At 42.0% G+C, this 17,700-nt stretch overlaps 2 protein-coding genes across 12 annotated transcripts in view; one reads left to right on the top strand and one right to left on the bottom strand.

Moving 5' to 3' along the window:
* heph (polypyrimidine tract-binding protein 1 heph) overlaps positions 1–17,700 on the top strand; it is a 435,707-nt gene that overhangs the window by 60,939 nt on the left and 357,068 nt on the right. The gene's annotated exons all lie outside the window — the stretch shown is intronic.
* Positions 303–7,055, bottom strand: LOC117160201 (juvenile hormone esterase). 3 transcript variants are annotated; one of them, XM_033340778.2, is made up of 11 exons: positions 6,519–7,049; positions 6,105–6,242; positions 4,845–5,019; positions 4,273–4,471; positions 3,530–3,794; positions 2,897–3,065; positions 2,392–2,561; positions 1,832–1,985; positions 1,490–1,582; positions 855–996; positions 303–706 (listed from the first exon to the last, which is right to left on the bottom strand). In XM_033340778.2, exons 1-11 carry the CDS (start codon positions 6,753–6,755, stop codon positions 379–381), a joined length of 2,070 nt encoding a protein of 689 aa, XP_033196669.2. In that variant the 5' UTR covers positions 6,756–7,049; the 3' UTR covers positions 303–378. The 3 variants fall into 3 exon arrangements, with proteins under 3 accessions (XP_033196669.2, XP_033196671.2, XP_076481520.1); XM_076625405.1 differs by having other exon boundaries at positions 588–725; positions 6,519–7,055; XM_033340780.2 differs by lacking the exon at positions 1,490–1,582 and having other exon boundaries at positions 6,519–6,986.

Raw genomic sequence — 17,700 nt, 5'->3', positions numbered from 1 at the left:
TTTATTAGGGCCTCGTCTTAATGAAACCGGCGGCGATCCTCCGGGAGATGCTTTTACATCGTCGATCTGACTCTGTTCTTTCTACTTGCGTATTCGTACATTCGTGGCGACGAACGATGTTTCTTTTCGCTCGTATTTCGACGTATCTGGTTATCCGTATGATATTTAAACGTTCTTGTTGTCCGGTCGTTAAACCGGATAAGTAAAGATAAAATAAAATTCAGGATATAGAAATGTTTGAAATAAATTACCGCTTGATCGTCATCGTTCGTGCATTTGCTCTAATCGTATAAAGAAACGAGTTTCTCATGGATTTAACAAATTTTATATGATAAACTTTACAACATAAATACATTCTCTGTTATCGACAACGTTGTACTAGCAATTACGTTCCAAAATTGACAAAAAGTAGGTGAATAGCAGGTGGAACGTCGGCGAAGAAATCATTATTTCGTCGTATCGTAGAGAAGCACCGCTACTGGCAACGTCTTCGTCGTCTTCGATCGTTCGTTGTTTCAGAGGCAAATAAAGGTCGTCTGCCGGGTCGTAAGTCAGATTCGCGGATAATTCTTCCCAGAACGCCATTCTTTCTGGGAAAAATTCGCTTTCTATTGTCATTTCCGGAAGTTTTCCAACTCCAATTTGCAAGAACTTTTGCGATTCCTTGTAATCTGGCCATGGTGTCACTCTCCAAGCCTCTGGTACGCTTAACAACGAATTATCCACTTATCGATAAGATACTTATTAGTAAGATGATAAGAAAGATACAGTATTGGATATTTTCTCATTTTCTACTAATTGTCTACTACCAATTGTCTTGTTATTAGGAAGTAAAGATATTTATTTTCCGTTACCCCTTAGTTGCGAAGCTGGCCCACATCTCGGTCATTATATTAATCATGGTTATATCGTCTTCCGTATTGTGTAACATGTAATCTTCAAACTCTTTGTTGAATATTGGTAACAAATAATTCAGATCATCTACGTGCGACACTCCTAAAAGTACCACATTGTCGATTTAGTGGTTAATTTCTTTGGAAGAATCGGTTATTGCTACATCGCGGCTTAACGTCTTGTTTGTCGCGACTTTTTTACGTATAAAAAATAACAAATTCTTCGTTAGTAATGTTAACCTTATCGAAAAATATAAAGTTCGTCTCCCTTGCAAATATATTCTTATAATATTTAAATACACGTTTAATTCGTTAATTTAATAAATATTGCGCTACGTTCTTAGTATAGTAATGAGTAGCTGAATTCTACGTATCGCTGTGAGCGTGATAATCACGTGAACGTATTAGTAAGCCAATAAACATGAAAATCGATAAACAGTACGATGAGAAAATTTGAAGAGTAACGTTTCGTAAAAATCTCAATTACAAAAGAAAAAGAAAAGAAATGTAAATGTTCTATACTTGATTGGCGATACTTCTACGTATACGAGTGTATAGTTAAAATTTGTCAAGATGGAGGAATAATTCCAGAGTACCAAAGTTTGGAAATCCTAAAATTCCAAAATTCCAAAAATCCAACGATCCGATGTCGCACGGTTCCAAAATTCCGATATCGCAAACTCCTAAAACTTGAAAAGTTCAGCATTAAAAAATTCTAAAATTCGGAAATTCGTAGAAACCGCAGTCGCAAAATCCCAAAAGGTTGTAAAACGATACTCGACGAGATGAGATACGTTACGATGAGACGCAAAGTTCTACGTTTTGAATTACGATGTTCTCGAAAATATGAACTCGCGTAAGAATTCGTTGTGTATTTAGAAGCGATATGGCTGATGAAGCACCAAAGCATTAAAGCACTGAAGCATTAAAATACTCACCAAAGTGTCTTGGAACTCCTTCGGTGAAGGCAAAAGTCGCGCTAAAAGTGCCCTCGTATGAAAACACATAGAGATAGGTACTCGAATTCATTACGTTCGATTGGTACTTTAAAGTTTCATACGTTGGCCATACGACAAGAGCATCTCCAACGATCTACAACATTGACACATTTGTAAGTGGATTTGTAAAATTATTAGCAACGTGTTCGTTAATATCGAATCGCGTGATTATTCTTATCCTTATTCGGATAATTAACGACGTGTCGTCCGTGTCGTATAGATAGAATAATTTATAACGGACGATGGAATAAGTCGTTCCATGAAATTATTTTGTCAAAGAAGATTGGACACGCTCGATTAATTCATTGTTAGTTTAAGATGTTATTTGAAAGAGTAGCGTATAAATAGATGTTATTTTAACGATCAAAAGGTAGAAAATTTGTGGAAAAAGCAAGTTTTTCAAAGAGTATGGCTCCCTTCCAACTATCTACGTGAAAAATCTTGCTTGACGGTTTCGAAGTAGGGTTGACCGAAAATATTCGAGCGGAGAACACACGTACCTCTGTGATATTCCTTCTCAGCGTTGATAACGTAACGTTGCCGTCGAAATAGAAATTCGTAAGGGCGTCCAAAGTGTCGTTCGACATCGCGCGATATTCCAGCAAATAGAGCAGATACATCTCGAAATTATTTAGTATTTTGTCCTCGGCGCTTGGGTTCGTCAAGATGGCTTCAAATCGAAACGAGCAACTTTTTCAAAATTAATTAAAACTTGTAATCGAATACCTCGCCAATTATTCTACTTGTGGCGATCCGATACGAAGAATATGCGAAAAAGAGTAGGACTCTGCTGTTCTTCGTCGAACAAATGAAATACCGCGAAGAAAGAAGTTGTTATTCGGAACGAGAAAGACGATCCGAGAAAGACAGAAAGCGCTCGTTGTCTCTTTCGAAGCGAACGAGAAGAGATCGTCGAAATAGCGAAAAAGTGTTTGTTCGAATAAAGAAAATTATCGATAAAGTTAAATACTAAATTAGTTGTTACTTTCGCAAGGCGAAATTTACCGATCGATTTCATCAGTCCTTCGTCCTTGGTGACTCCTATGATAGCTGGAATGTCTCTGAACAGGCGCTGCTTTATCGCTGTCAGCGGATGCACCGTTACGATGGCGTCGTCCGATTCTTCCTCGATCGTCGGCGCGAAAATGCAGCAATGGCCACTCCACCGCACTATCTTGTTTGCCAAAGTTTCAACGAACAAGATTTTAACGAAGTGAAATTTTCGTGAAAGCTCGACGAAACATTCGATATCTAGAATTCTTTACACGATCGTCGACCACGGATGGAAATCTACGCTATGGGTCAGAGTTCGGAATAACCAAAATTGGAAGTTTCGTTTCGTTCGGAGTCTCTCGAAAACAAGACTTTGGACGAATTTTGTTCTACTTGTTCTTCGACTTGTTTTTATATGCAAGATCGTGGTATCGAGGAACCGCTTCGACGATGGATCGCGCACGCGAAAACAACGGAACCTTCTTGCCTACCTTGCCTACCTTGCGTTCTGTTTGCAAATAGGTAAATGAAACTACTTGCATCTTTCGATAGAGCTACTTGAACGTAAAACTCGTTGTAACTCGAGGCAAGTTTCACGCGCGAAATCCATCATCGGTGTCGCAGGACACTCTGCATAGAACTTACATGATAGTCCATCGTGTTTCTGAAGCTTCCGACGTCCAGCTTTCTCAAGCATCGCATCATTTCCTCCTCTTCTTCTTCGCTTAACTCTGCCTCGTCATACCATTCTTGTTCGCGCGTCACGTTCGGTTGCGCAGTCGTCGTATATTCCTCTTCGCTTTCAGGAAGACATCCGACCAACGTGGCCGATACCAAAGAATATTTTCTTATCCAATGCGTGGGCAGCCACGCCGTGGGACTAGTAGCAACTCCACTTTGAACGATGTACCTGATGGCAATGCCGTATTTTTAAACTCCGACGTCCCACCTGATAACTTTGTTCCGTTACGACGAAACGTTGATCTTACGGCTATGTAAACGTTGCGTAAAACTTTTGGACGAAAGATCGACGTCGCGGTTACAGGTCCAATTAAGAAACCAATACGAACGTCACGCTGACGATTCTACGACGGAACGATAGCAAACGGTATATACTTGTAGCAGGGTCGATGGATTTACAACGAATAGGCGTGTGTATTTGTCGGAAAAAGATTGAAATTTCAGAAGAGGGACAATTTAATTTTCTTCGGTTCGATCTCTAGACACGTTGTTTCGTGCTTTACGATTTATACGCGCTCGAGTAGGTGGAAGAAAAACGGGTGATCTCAACGTGTGATCGGTGGTCGATGGTCGGTAGTCGGTGGTCGGTGGTCGGGGTTCCCTCGTAAGTTGGAAAAGAACGTCCCTCCGCAAAATCGTTAACATACCTGTTGAACAGTCCTTCGGTCTTGTTCGTGATAGCCAACAAGTGCACGGCAGAGGCACCTGCGCTGTGGCCCCATAGAGTCACGATGTTTGGGTCGCCGTTGAAACAACGAATGTTTTCTTGCACCCAACGTAGCGCCATTACGATGTCTTTCAGACCGTTGTTGCCTGGATTGTGTTTGGTGGCCGTGGCGAAGAATCCTGTACGTACGGAGAGAAGTGAACGCGTGGCAACGCTGGCATGTCAGCGAATCGCAGTATCGGAGAAATGAAACAACGAGGCATTGGAAAATTGGTATTCCCGTGATGAGGGAAAACATGGCAATTTAGGAGCTGGATATTAGGAAAAATTCGATCCGAAAGTTGTGCGATCGAATGTTGGAATATCGGGAGATCGGTGTGCTGGAAAGTTGCGCGAACGAGAATCGCGGTATTAGTAAATTGAGAAATTGAAAAATTGAATATCAGCAAATAGGATTATCGGGGAATTTTCTCTCCTTGCACGCGTCTCTATTAATTTTACATTTTTCCAAATTTCGCTCGATAAAACGTGAACTTTCGAATTTCTTATTACCCAAAATATTCAAACGATATTGGATCGAAACTACGATCACATCCTGGTCCATCATATACTCTGGTGGGACTTGTCGATCGTTACCACCGTTAGTGGCGTACATTCCGCCATGCACGTACACCATCACCGGAAGCGCTCTTTTCTCCTCGTATCCATCTCCGTTCTCCTCTGAAATCTACAAATACTTCCTTCGACATTGTTCGTTAATTTAGTCTAATTTTTAGCATCTCTCTTTCGTCCGAAGCAAACGTTTAGAGTCGTAGACTTTTCTCGGAAACTACGAAAGCAATAAAAACTCATAAATAGCAAGCATCGTATCGCGACACGAACTAATATTATAACTTATAACCTGTCCGACTATCAAATTTCCGAATTTCCTGGAACCGCGTAAGCGATATTTTTTAAAGCAACTGGAAAAATGCTGCGTTCGCCTTGAATCGTTTAAATTTCATTAAACCGAGAGTGGACCTTGCGACTCAATCGAGATCGCGTTTCAACAAAACTTCCATTTGTTTCGCAAAACGTCGCTATATGTTCCGAGTTTCGCGCGAATTCTGCGTTTCACGCTGCGAATCGACTCGAAAGCGGTATACCGTTGCGTTTCGAATCTGATCGAATTGTTCGACTAGGATTTATATCGAAATTTTAATATTCTTCTTCCGCTTATACGAAACGAATTCCAATCGACGACATCGCCAACGTTCTTTTTTCAATGCTATAAACTTTTCCACCGTATTCCTGTTTTCTATTCTTCTTCTTCTCTTTGTTTCTTCTATTAACACGTTCGTTACTTTTCTGCTTCTCTTCTATACTTTGCTAGCGTTCCGTACGCAAACTGTGCCCCTCTTCTCTCTACTTTGGGAATTTCTCGAAACATTGTCAGAAGAAAATTAATCGGTTAAAGTCGTAGAAATCTCTCTCCTATTAATTTCATTTATAGAATTCTTTTTCTACGAAATTAATACGAGCGTAAACTTCCATAAGCTCTACAAGATACAAATATCTATACTACGAAGATGAAAGTTTTCTGAAACTCGTTTTCAATTGTAACGGTAATTTATCCCGGTAGATGCCCAGGACCAACGTAGCTGTTTCGGATAAGCAAAGTTGCATATTTTTACGCTTTACGATATCTACGTACGTGTGTTTTTTCTACCTCTTTCATTTTCTCTTACCCTCCTTTATCTCGTTTATCCTGTACTGTTATTATTTTCATATTTTTACCTCGCTTTTTTGCTGAATACGCTAAAAAATATTTACCAGAGGCACGTAAACGTTGAGATAGAGACAGTCTTCCTCTCCAATGAAGTGGCCTTGTTCGGTCACTTGAACGCATACGGGGGCATATTCCGTTGCTAAGAATGTCTCCGTCCAATTGCGAATCCATGGCCTAGGACTCTGTCAAAGAATTTTTATCATGCCGCCAAAATTATTACAGACGGACTACGGATTTCTATGGAAATTCGTATTCCCGAGAATATAATTGAAATCAGGCTTTCATAATATTATTGTGATATGTTACATAGATGAAAAGGTATGCTATACTATCGAGCACTATAAAAAAAGCACTATAGAAAGCACTATAATATAATTTAATATATAATAATAATAATAATAATAATAATAATAATAATAATAATAATAATAATAAAACATGTTTACACATAAACTCACCCTAAACCTCAAATCATCCACAGGCGGTTGAGCAAAAGGAAGGCCCAAATAATGCGCGACGAGTCTTCCTCTGGTGCTTCTACTCAACGATCCCTGAACCTGGCCGAATCGAGTCGTCACTTCTGCCTTGTACGCGTGCGAACCGCTTACAACCATCATAAACACCATCAAAACGCCGAACGAATATCTATATATCGATCTATCGGTCATTATAAAGGCAGGTTGCCGGCTATACATTTCGCGAACGCTTTTCGCACGAGTACACGCACGAGATGAGGATGAGTCGCGCGTAGACGAACAACAATGACCGATCGCGCGACTCTAGTCGGTTATATAGACGGGACGGTTAGGCTGATTCACTGGCGAAACGCGGTGCGACGCCAAATTCGTTTGTCTCGAACCGACCAAATAAATTCTTTTCCCTTTTTTATCGTCCTATTGCGAACGACGATTTATAACAAGTGACGCGATAAGTGGCAGAGATAATTAACAGGATAGTTAGTCGCGGGTGGTAGGATCGGGTGCGAGGCGATTCTACGAGAGGAAATAAGTGGAAAATGTGGATAATAAACTTTTCTCGCCAGACGCTGTTCTCGAGGAAGATGAATTTGAAAATGTACGCTGCACGTGCATCGGATCGAATGGCGACTAAACGATTCGATAGAAAAATTATGTTTCAATGTTTTTCACCTAATCACGCTGGTACAACTTGCGCTGATTGTTTATTCATACGTTTATTCATACATTGGTCGGTATCTAGCCGGAAGCGGTATATCGATAACAAGTCGTAAATTAATACGTTAAACGGTGACAGCGATTGATCTAGCCGCGCGCAACCGTACACGTATACTGGCCGGAGTTGCGCGCAATTCTTTACCGCCGATTTACGTCACTGGGAAGAAAGAACTAGTCGCGAGTTGATATCTCGAATAAGCCCACGATCTTCTTATCTCCCCTGAAACGGAGATCGGTTTACGTTTTCGTCTTCGGCCATGTAAGCTCTAGCGCCTCACCGATTTTACCCACTTCGCTATATCGTTTTTAGATACTTGGCCAAGTTTTACGTTCGTAAGTGTACTCGCTAAAGTTTCGACGTCGGACGAGCAATTGTACCACCGGTGTCTTTGCGCAACGTTCCTTCGCACCGCACCGCTTGTTAGAGCTATCCGCGTTTAATGGAAAAGCGTTTGTGCGAGCGGAGCAGGACCACGCAGACTCCCTGCTACGTACACAGAAATAACTCGTTATCTATTGGCTTTATCAAAAAAATGTTTCAAGGCAAATTTACGAGTACGTTTTTATCTCGTTAATACCTAAGTACTATTTGAGATAGCAGGCTAACTGCGAACTTTTTAATAGACGTTTAATATTTCTTACCGCATTAATCGATCCAGCTGGATGTTCGCTACGAAAAAAGAAAAAAAGGTTTCCTTCCTTCTTCTTATTTGGTTTTCACGGCTGTTTTACGGTTTGCACGGTTGTGTTGGAGTTGTTAGATCGAGGAAGGAGAATGTTCGAGCTTGTCGGACGAGAGTTGTTAAGTTTGGTTTGTTGGTTTGACGAAGCGGATGAGAAAGGGATTGGAGCGCGTGCTTAGGATGTTGGCGAAAGTTTGTTACGCGGGCAGAGTGTTTGACAAGATGTATTCGCTTTTCGTGGTTCAGCGATGGCGCTGCGAGAATCGTGTAGGTGCCGTGGACGTACTTGGAATTTTAAGGGGAGCCGAAAGATTTTTCTCTTTTTAAATGGTAAGCGACATTTAGAGTTTTAGAGAGATGGAACGTTCGTTTAAGCAAGGCAATGTAACGACGATCGGAACTCGGAATTTAGTTCGGTTAGAAGATGACATCTGGCAAAATTATCTGTAAAATTTGGTTCGATATCGTTTGCTAACAAGTCGCTTCTTAATAAAATGAACTTTTTGGCACGAAATCAAAATTTTGAAAGCTATGGAAACCCTGAAACTACAAAATTAACAAGCGTTCTCTTCGACGGTGACGTGTTTACGAATCGGGTAGAGGTCGAGAACAAACGTAATTGTAGCAAATTTAGATAAGATTAAAATTCAAGCTGTTTTCTTCTAAACTTCAATTTTGAATAATTCGTTACATTTGTATTGCAAAGTAAAGCGTGCAATATTTTGCAAGCATCGTTTCTTCCAACGAATCGATACAGGTATCGAATTCGGATAGACGCGTAAAACAAAACTATGCGAGACAAATATAATTATTCTTGTTAATTGTAAAATCGAAGAACGTTACGCAAGACAAATACAATTATTTTTATCGATACATCTCTTGATGTCGTTCGTTGGTCAAAGGTCGTGGCCTCAGCGTCATTAACGCCGATTACGCGTCACTCGATACAGCTCTCTTTTTTTCTTTCGTTTCTTTTTTTTGTTCGGCGGAACTTCAACTTCCTATGCGGTGCTCTATCTGCACAGCGTGTTTGTTTGCAAACTTAGTATCGGAGTTTTCCACGTACGTATTTAGGAAACAACGCGTTGTCGAGAAAAAGTTTACACGCGGAAGTTTCGTGGTATGGAGACTGTGTTTTCGATTTTTTCAACATTTTTACTACTTTTTAGCTTTGTCGCGTCCTTGTAGACTTCTCATACATATTTATATCGTAATAACTATTAATTTTATCAGTTTTTAGGTTGTACGGTAATACGCATATTTATAAACGCGTAAGATTTCAAGGTAGATGTTAATAAGAATGCTTGTGACATTAGATAAGCTGGATTCATCGCGCGTAACGAGTCAATGCCGAAATTGTACTTCTCTCGCGTATTATTCCATCGTGTTTAGTTGCTTTTTGACTCGCGCTACCTGCGCCTTTTGCGTTTCGTAAGAGGTTGTTATCCAAGGAATTCGCAAAAATCCTGTATTACTTCTTTGTTGAGATCGAAAGAGCCGTATGAGATAAAGTTGCGTATAAATACTTACGGCGAATATTAAAATGAATTGCTTTCCAGATAATATCAATTTAACAGATAATAGAAGATAATGTAAACTTCCCATAAATAGGCAAACATTCTAGTTGTCCCTCTCGATCCTATTGAAATTCAGAGTCTCTTTATTAATTCCATTAGCATTTTCTTGCCATTTTTCGCTCCACTTAGCGAGCACCGTTAGAGGAATTCGTCGTTTCGAGTGGCTGGCGTTGATGATCGAATTAAGCGGAAAGTTAAGCAGCCCGTAGTACTTACGAAGCGGTAAATTTGTTAAGTTGAACTGCTAATCCAGCGACTTAATTACCCCTTATCAAACTACCATCCACGTTGATGTAAAGGGTGCTTACGAGCTCGTGTCCAATGAACCTCGTTGATAAACACGATAAACGAAAACTGCTAATCCACTCGCTTCCACCGAAATGTGTAAGATTACCAAATCCGCGATGCAACCGCTATACGGCGTTCTTTTTGTACGTTTATTCATTTTCCGTTCTTACTTGGTGTTAAGGAGCGTTCCACCCGATCGTTAGACGATCCATTTTTCCATCTTCCTTTCTTCCTCTTCTTTCTTTTCTTTTCCTTCTTGTCTCGCGACACGTCGAACCAACAACACGCGTTTGTCGCCCGTTATACCTGTCGCGAATAAAGTGCAAAAAATTGTTAATAAATGGACTTTTGTTCGAGCGATTCGCGAGACTGCGCTTATTACCAAACAACCACCGTCCTATCCTCGTCGGGATAGTCGCAGCTATTCGAGTTACATTTCCGTTGTCAATTTGAAGATGGTTCTGGATCGTCGCTAGAATAAAACAAAAATGAAAACATACAGCGTTTTGAATATTCCGTTGCGAGTCAAAGTCGGTCCCTTGGCGTTAGAACGGTATCTTAACGAACTGCGAATAATTCCATCTTACAAGAGGCAACCAAAAGTAAAAGCATAGATGGACGAAACGGAAAAGAAGAAAAAGAAGAAGATAAGCAAACCACGAGACATCGACCGAAGACGAGATAACGCTAAAAATTTCATTGGAATCCTCTCCGTCTTTATCTTCTATCTTTTACTCGACTCAAGGCGAGTTGGTTCCGGCTGGGGTCCTAACAATTTCCCGACAAGGGGCTTCCCGCGGGAATTTCCGGTCTGTTTCCACGCGGAATCTCCGCGCCACCTTCGTTACGCGTCGTTTGCCAAGCCGTTTATCTCCTCGTCATTAGTTATGCCGTGCTGCTTGCCTGCTTCCAACCGCCCTGCTTCCACCTCCCTTTTGCCTCCTGGTGAAAATAGGTTGCCGTTCTAATTGCCGGTAACCACAGTCCTGGCGTTATGGTTTGCGTCACACCGAACGCACAGAACCTTTGAGCTCTCGTAGTTTCCAATCGAGCCTTTGATAAGCAATCGAATTTTAAATGGGCTACGTTTAAATATCTGCTGCGAGATTAGTGAAATTTCGATTACACAGGCGTCGGGAAAATACAAGAAACTTGAAAATGAAAATAAAATACTTTGTATTCTCGAATTTTTTCATACCGTCGTCGGGTTTCTTGCGTAAGAGATAACGCTAAAAATTGTTCCGCAAGTAACTCTAGCCTGTACCTTCGAACATGTCACAGAGTGAAATTTAGAGCGAGTAAAGTAATGTTCTCGAAGTTTTCATAGTTGGAAAACGTCAAGGGATGCTGGTTTTGATGATTTCGAGGAGGGTTGCTTGAATTTAGGGAGCACGAAACTTTAGTCGGGGTTATTTTTGGAAAACGGCGAACGGTTGAGAGGATTTGCGGAGGAAGGACGGGATTTAGATAGTCGAAGGCTCCTCGGTGATGCATAATTTCGGGCGGAGCGGTTTCATCGCAGGATACTTGGCCAGGAAGTTGATTAATAATACCGTTGCTCGTGATGCGGCTTGGTTTCTTTACACTTGTCAGTGTCGCCGGAAACATTTAATGGATAATTTTGCAAATACCGCAAATAGAATGGCATATGCTAACAGTTACTAATGATTGGCTAAAATTTGTGCGCGTTCCAACAATCTCATTTCCATTAGAAACTGGGATTTATACGTGCGTTGCAAGGCTTGTAAATCTTCGAACAATTTCGTGCATCCTCGAACACAATTGGCGCGAGCAAAAAGACGAAACTGAACCGTTTTCGTGCGGTTTCTGAGCTAATCCCTTCGATATGCGGCGCATATGTAACTGTCTAGTAACGATCAAACAGTTTGTCCTCGAATATATCAACTATTCGAAACGTTGCGACTTCGTAATAAATATGTAAGCGAATAAATTGTACGAGAGTATTCATCTCGAGAGTAAATTCATCTTGACGGTATTACCACGGGATTTTTAATAAAAAAAGACATTTATTTAACGAATAATTGGCGAATTTTCGGTGAATTACGATCGCCCTCCAAATCGTTCGTCCGAACGATAACTTGTCGTTAACCGGTTACCCTGTAATACGGAATCGCGCTCGTGGTTCCTATTCGACAAAGTTCTGGCAAACTTTTTATGACAAAGTTTAGTCCGACCTCCGACTCGAACTTCCTATTCGTCAAATCGAGGATTACCAAGCACCGTTCCAAATTACTAAATAATGTTCCAATATTTTGCATCTGTCACGGCGCGTTACTGCTGCGAATAGCTGACGCTTGCTTAAGTATTAATAGCTACTAAAAAAGTCATAAGGCAAGGGGTTAACACAGGGGTTCGGTGTCGAGTGAATTTTATATACATATAGTCAGTCGCGAAAGCTGTGCGTACAGGCTTCCTACGTATACGTAAAGTATTACAGCATGAACGTTAGCTCTGCAATTTTTCTTTCTTTTTGTTTTTTTCTTTTTTTTTTTAAGACGCGTATCGTTAAAATTTAACACGATCTATCGAATATAGTTCGATCGAAATAATTCGATATATATCGGCTGCGTTGAGAAAGAGACGTTACATCGACAAGAATCGTTCTCCTATGGAATTACAGGGCAACTTGGTCTCGGGGAAATTTCTCCTCGCTTTGATCGATTCTTGGTTAATTCGATTAATTATCGACAAACAGAGTCGAGAGTCGAGAGCGGAGAAACGTATTCGATATTGCCTAGAACGAGTATATTTAAGAAAATGAAAAAAGACTACAGGAAAAAGTACAACGGTAGGTATGTGGTAGCTAATCGAGTTATCAATGCCAGCTATTCGAAAGCATTTGCAAACGTGTCCGCTTTTAAAGCTCTGTTTGTCGCGAGAAACTAATTGCAGAGCGGCTGCGGCCATGCATCACCACCGACGACAAGCGTCTAGAAACGCGGCTCGAGTGAATTACTAGCCAGAGGATCGCTTTATGACTTGTAACGACCACCTCGTTTGCTCGATCGCAGCTGCTTCCCTCTTTCGTTCGAGGTTCCCGGGCTTTTCCAGCTTTTCGAGTTCACTGGCTAACCTTGAACGAGGGTTCGACTTCCTGGCTTCGATAGGCTGCTGCAATTTCTTTTATCTCTTTTATCGTTACTCCGTTCTTTTCGCGCTTCTCTCCCGTTTCTTGTACCGTTATAGTCTACGATAATTTCGTGGTTTTCGTGAATTATTCTTAACGACCAATTTTCGTTTGTTGCAGGTAAGCATTCGGGAGGAGACGGTGAGTTTGCAGCGATTTTCATAAATATTTTCAGAAATGTTAGCAGAGAATTAAGTAATAAAATTATCGATATAATTTCTCCTAAAATACTCTGGCAAATACGAAGAATTCCCAAAATAAATACTTTAAACGTACGTGGAAAAATTGTTCCGAATTGTGCAAATATTCTCGATGGTTGGAGAATGAAAAGCTCGTTTTATTTTATGGCATTCCGTTTTGAAACTCGTATGCCTGTGCTACAACGAAAATCCTAAAACGACGATGATATATATGTATCGCGTGATATATCGTAAATAACAAAACATGATCGAAGTGGTACGTTAATTATACGCGTTTTACTAATACAAATTTCTTTCCTCGTACGATCCGACTACTTGTTATTTCGACGAATCTTTGTTTTATAACGATAAAATCTCTAAAAGCCAGGAAACGATTGTTTAAAACGTTTAAAACGCTTACGAAATATGAGAAACCGACGGAAGACCTTGAAATTCAGAAAAATCGGGAGATCCGAAAGAAGTTGGTCGAATCCTTAAAAGAAACTTTTCCCAACTTCGAGATACGCAAGAACGAAGAGCAAGCATCCCCAGAAACAAATTTCCGAAAGCGCAGTAGCGATTTACCCTGGTAGAATATTTTACAGAATATCGTTGTACAGAATTGCCTCGCAATGGGCTTGACACGGCCACCTATCTTATGGTTTTTATCTAATTAAAGCTACAACGCACGCATCCCACGATGTCCTTGCGAAATACGTAGAGGTGTCACAGTCCAGTTTAGATCTTTTTTATATGTACTCGTGTATGCTTTTGTATTCGGTCTAAAAGTTTCGACCACGATAACCACGAGGTGTATCGAGAATACGAAGACCCTTTACCCTTACGTCCCTGATATTTCACCCCTGAATGCTCCAATGCGTCCAAAAGACGCAGCCTTGTTCAGGAGGCGGCACTCGATTCTCAGGATAACGCTTTCACGCCGGTAATCCTGCAATAAGAGAACGCGCGTTATTCTCCAGCTACGACGATACGGATTATTCGAGCTAGTCGACGCGAGAGATCTCTGTTTTGGAAAATCTAAGATCGTCGGCTGCACGCCCGCTCGAAGATGAACAAAAGTTGCAAAACCGCTAGCTAGAAACGGATCGACGAGAAGCAAGAGGGAGAATGGCAAAACGTACCGTCAGTCTGGAACCGCGTCCTTTCGCCGGTAACGAATGTAGCATTTAGCGTTGGCGAAACAGCGACTGGACGCAGCAGCGGAGGAAAACGCTGGCGCGGGGTGATGCATCGGTCGGAGAGATTAATGCATCGCGGCGAACAGTTTGTTAGAGTGAATAACGGCCGGCTGCAATAATGATATTGCCATTAAGCTGTCCGCGGAAGTTTCGTTTTCGCGGACGCGGTCGCGTCCCGTTTCAAAAGCCGATCGATTCTCCGCGTCAGTTCGGCAAAGTCTTCTGGATTTCTGGCTCTCCGTACAACAAAGTTTCGTTCCTGCAGGCCAAAGCATAGATTAGATATCTTTGGCGAAAATCGAAGAACAAGCGTTTGGCTATGTAGGTGTAACTTATCGCTGGTTACATGTACGGGGCGAATGAGAAGACGCGGGGAATACGGCAGCGGCTGATTCAGCGCGTTAAAATAAGAAGAAAAGTTGCTACCGACGTATGTCCGATACGAGACTGTGTTCGAGCAACGGCTTGCTTTCTGTCGTAATAGTTGCTTGCCCAAGTTCGGAGAAATTGCTCAAAGCGAGCAGGCGCAACTTCGATAGAGAAGCGTGAATGCATCGTGCGGTAGGTCGTCGAACTTGTTCGAACAGCTTACACGGATTTGTCGGCAACTTTGGACGTCAGGTTGACGAGCAGTTTCGACGCTGTCAATCGACGTTTCATAAACAAGAGATTTTAAACGACTCGGTAGCTAGCAATTCGATGGATTCGGATCCGGAGAGCGAGCTGGTCGATAAGTAAGGCCAACACGACTATCCATTGGCAGGAGATCGTTGATCTAATTGCAAGCAACGTCTAGCTATACCGGAAAACGAGGTCGTATCGGACATACGTTCGTACGAACTTTTCTTCTTACTCTACTGCGCTGAATTCGGTCCCTTCCCTTACGTTTTGGCTCGTGCTGTATATAACTTGCTTAAACGTATCTGAATCTTGGGTAAACGGTATAAATATCCGCAGCCTACTTATTACCAACGATCCGTTACCCGAAAGCGTCGTTGTCTTGCGAGAAGAAAACTTGAAAAACTTTGGAAGCTTAAAAGGAGCTTAACCCTGAAAAAAGAGGAACGCAGAAGCTAATTCTCTGCTCGTAAAAGCGTGTTTCTTGTCTCAACCTACGTACGTTGTTGGTGTGCGTGCGTTAGCAAAAAGAACGGCGATTGTTGGCCGGGTGTGTCCGGTTCGTTTAATCCGTAGCACGATTTCCCTGTGACCAGTCGGACACCAGGGTGTAGTAACGCGTTAACGAAGTATTTACTATTCTATTACCAGGTACCGCGAATTTCCTCCATTTCTGCCCCTCTCCTCCCCTATTTTCTCGTTCACGTTCCCCAAGGCAGGCACACCGATTTCCGAGGAACGCTACTCGACTACGCAAGTAACGAGACACCAATCTCGATGAAACTCGGTCGATTGGGAATAAGAACGTGTTTCTTGCTTCTTCTGTATCTTCGATTTGGATAAAACTCGCGCGAAATTTGTCATACGCAGCAACCTGAATCTTATTTTCTTTCGCCTAGGACGATAGATGGAGCGGTTTTGTATCGGTTGCGCAGCAGCTTGCGAACGTATTTATATCCAGCGTCCATTTTGCGTGCGGCTACGACCATTTGTCACAGGCCTGTTCTCCGTTTTACGTGTCACGCGTGTCACGCTACGTTATTGGTTCGATGGCTAAAAAGAGGACGTCGGAAGCGGAGAATGTCGGCCAGGAAAATTACAACGATAACTGGAATCGGTATCGATCGAGCTGGCGATACCTTTTGTAGGAAAAAATGGCTATTGGAAAGAGCGGAGTTTCGGGTTTACAGCTAGTCAGAGCGTTAGAGCATCGGTCATCGTCGGGCTGCGAACGAATTCTTTCGCTTCTCTTATACCAATAGGTCGAGGGAGTCTAGGATGACTGATTATTCAGGGAAATTTAACGACGTGGAATATCCGGTGCTGGGAAAGTTAAGCAAAATGGAAGGTTAATCTTCGAGCTTCGAATCGACAATGGTTCAGTGACTCGACGATGACAGATTCGAATTAAGCCACTTGGCTCTACATTCGTATTCTGTATTTTATCCGATACAAATGAAATGAAACGAAATGAAATGAAATGAACAACATAGTATGTTCGATACTTGTGCGAGTAAGTCTTCGCCTTTTTTACTCGCAATCTGCGTACCAGTAGCGTGTAGTTGTAGCGTATACTTGTAAAAAAAGGAAGCGAATGCCCTCGGCAATTAACACGTGGACGAACGACGATAATATTCTCGCACGAGGCATCGACAGCCGCGATAGTAAACGACAGATTCGCGAATATCGATAAACTCGGCGTCGTCCCTATCGGAGGAATCAGAAATTAGTGGCGAAATCGTGGCTCGCGTCGCAACTCGCGTTCGAATAATTTACATCGTTCGCCTGTTTATATCAACGTGGTTGCGTCCGATGATTGGCGCACGAGCGTGCACGCGTTGGTTCACAGCCGCCATATTCGATGCAAATTCCGCCGTGCGAAAGCCACCGAATCGCGATCAACCCCTATACGCTCGCAGTTGATACGATGCTCGCGATCTCGAGCGTTCGACGTGGTCCATTCCTTCTTCCTTCGAGCGACTCGCCGCTGTTTCTTAGAAACGTGTCTCGTACGGTAAACTCTCTCGTGTTAGAACTGATAGAACGTCGAAGTAACGGAACTCTCGAATGATCAATTTTATCGAATATTAAATTTCATCGATGCAACGGAGACGAAGGAAATTGCAAATAAAAAAATTGTCTTATCTAGCGAGTTTTGTTGGCAAATTTAGAGGGAAACTTGGTGTAGTCGTGGCTTGGGATATCAGCCCTCTGGTGGTAAGATGGCAAACTACCGAAAGTAGGTCCGATATTCTTTCGTCTTATGCGCGTAATATGAGTTTTTGCACTGTCAAATTTCCTATATGTGCAAGTGCTACGGGCAGACTTGCTGGTCTATTCGATTAAGACTGCAATCAACAGAGATTTACATAATGAACTCAGGATTACGTAAACGTCACTCACGCGAGTAGTAGCTGACCGATCTCGGCGTGATCGATCTCCATGGCAACATTTGGCAGTCCACTCGGCAGTAACTTTGATCTTAATCGAAGCATCCGTTACGATCTTACTATTACTATTCGTCGTTGGCCCGGTAATCGAGATTGATAACACCTGGATGATGACAGAACGCTTGATTAGTTTCCAATATGACGGCAAACGAGATCCACGTACGCTCGGTACCTAGTTTACGGCTATGGATCAAATTTTCTGCTCTGACACGTGGACAAAGTTGGACGTTTACTTCGTCTTCGAACGTTTTGCAGTCAATCTGTCTAATTAATTAATAATCGCGAGTCTCGTTACAGGAAAAATT

The sequence above is a fragment of the Bombus vancouverensis genome, chromosome 16 (genome assembly GCF_051014615.1).
Source record: "Bombus vancouverensis nearcticus chromosome 16, iyBomVanc1_principal, whole genome shotgun sequence".
NCBI lineage: Eukaryota > Metazoa > Arthropoda > Insecta > Hymenoptera > Apidae > Bombus > Bombus vancouverensis.
This window is presented reverse-complemented; position numbering and strand designations above follow the sequence as displayed.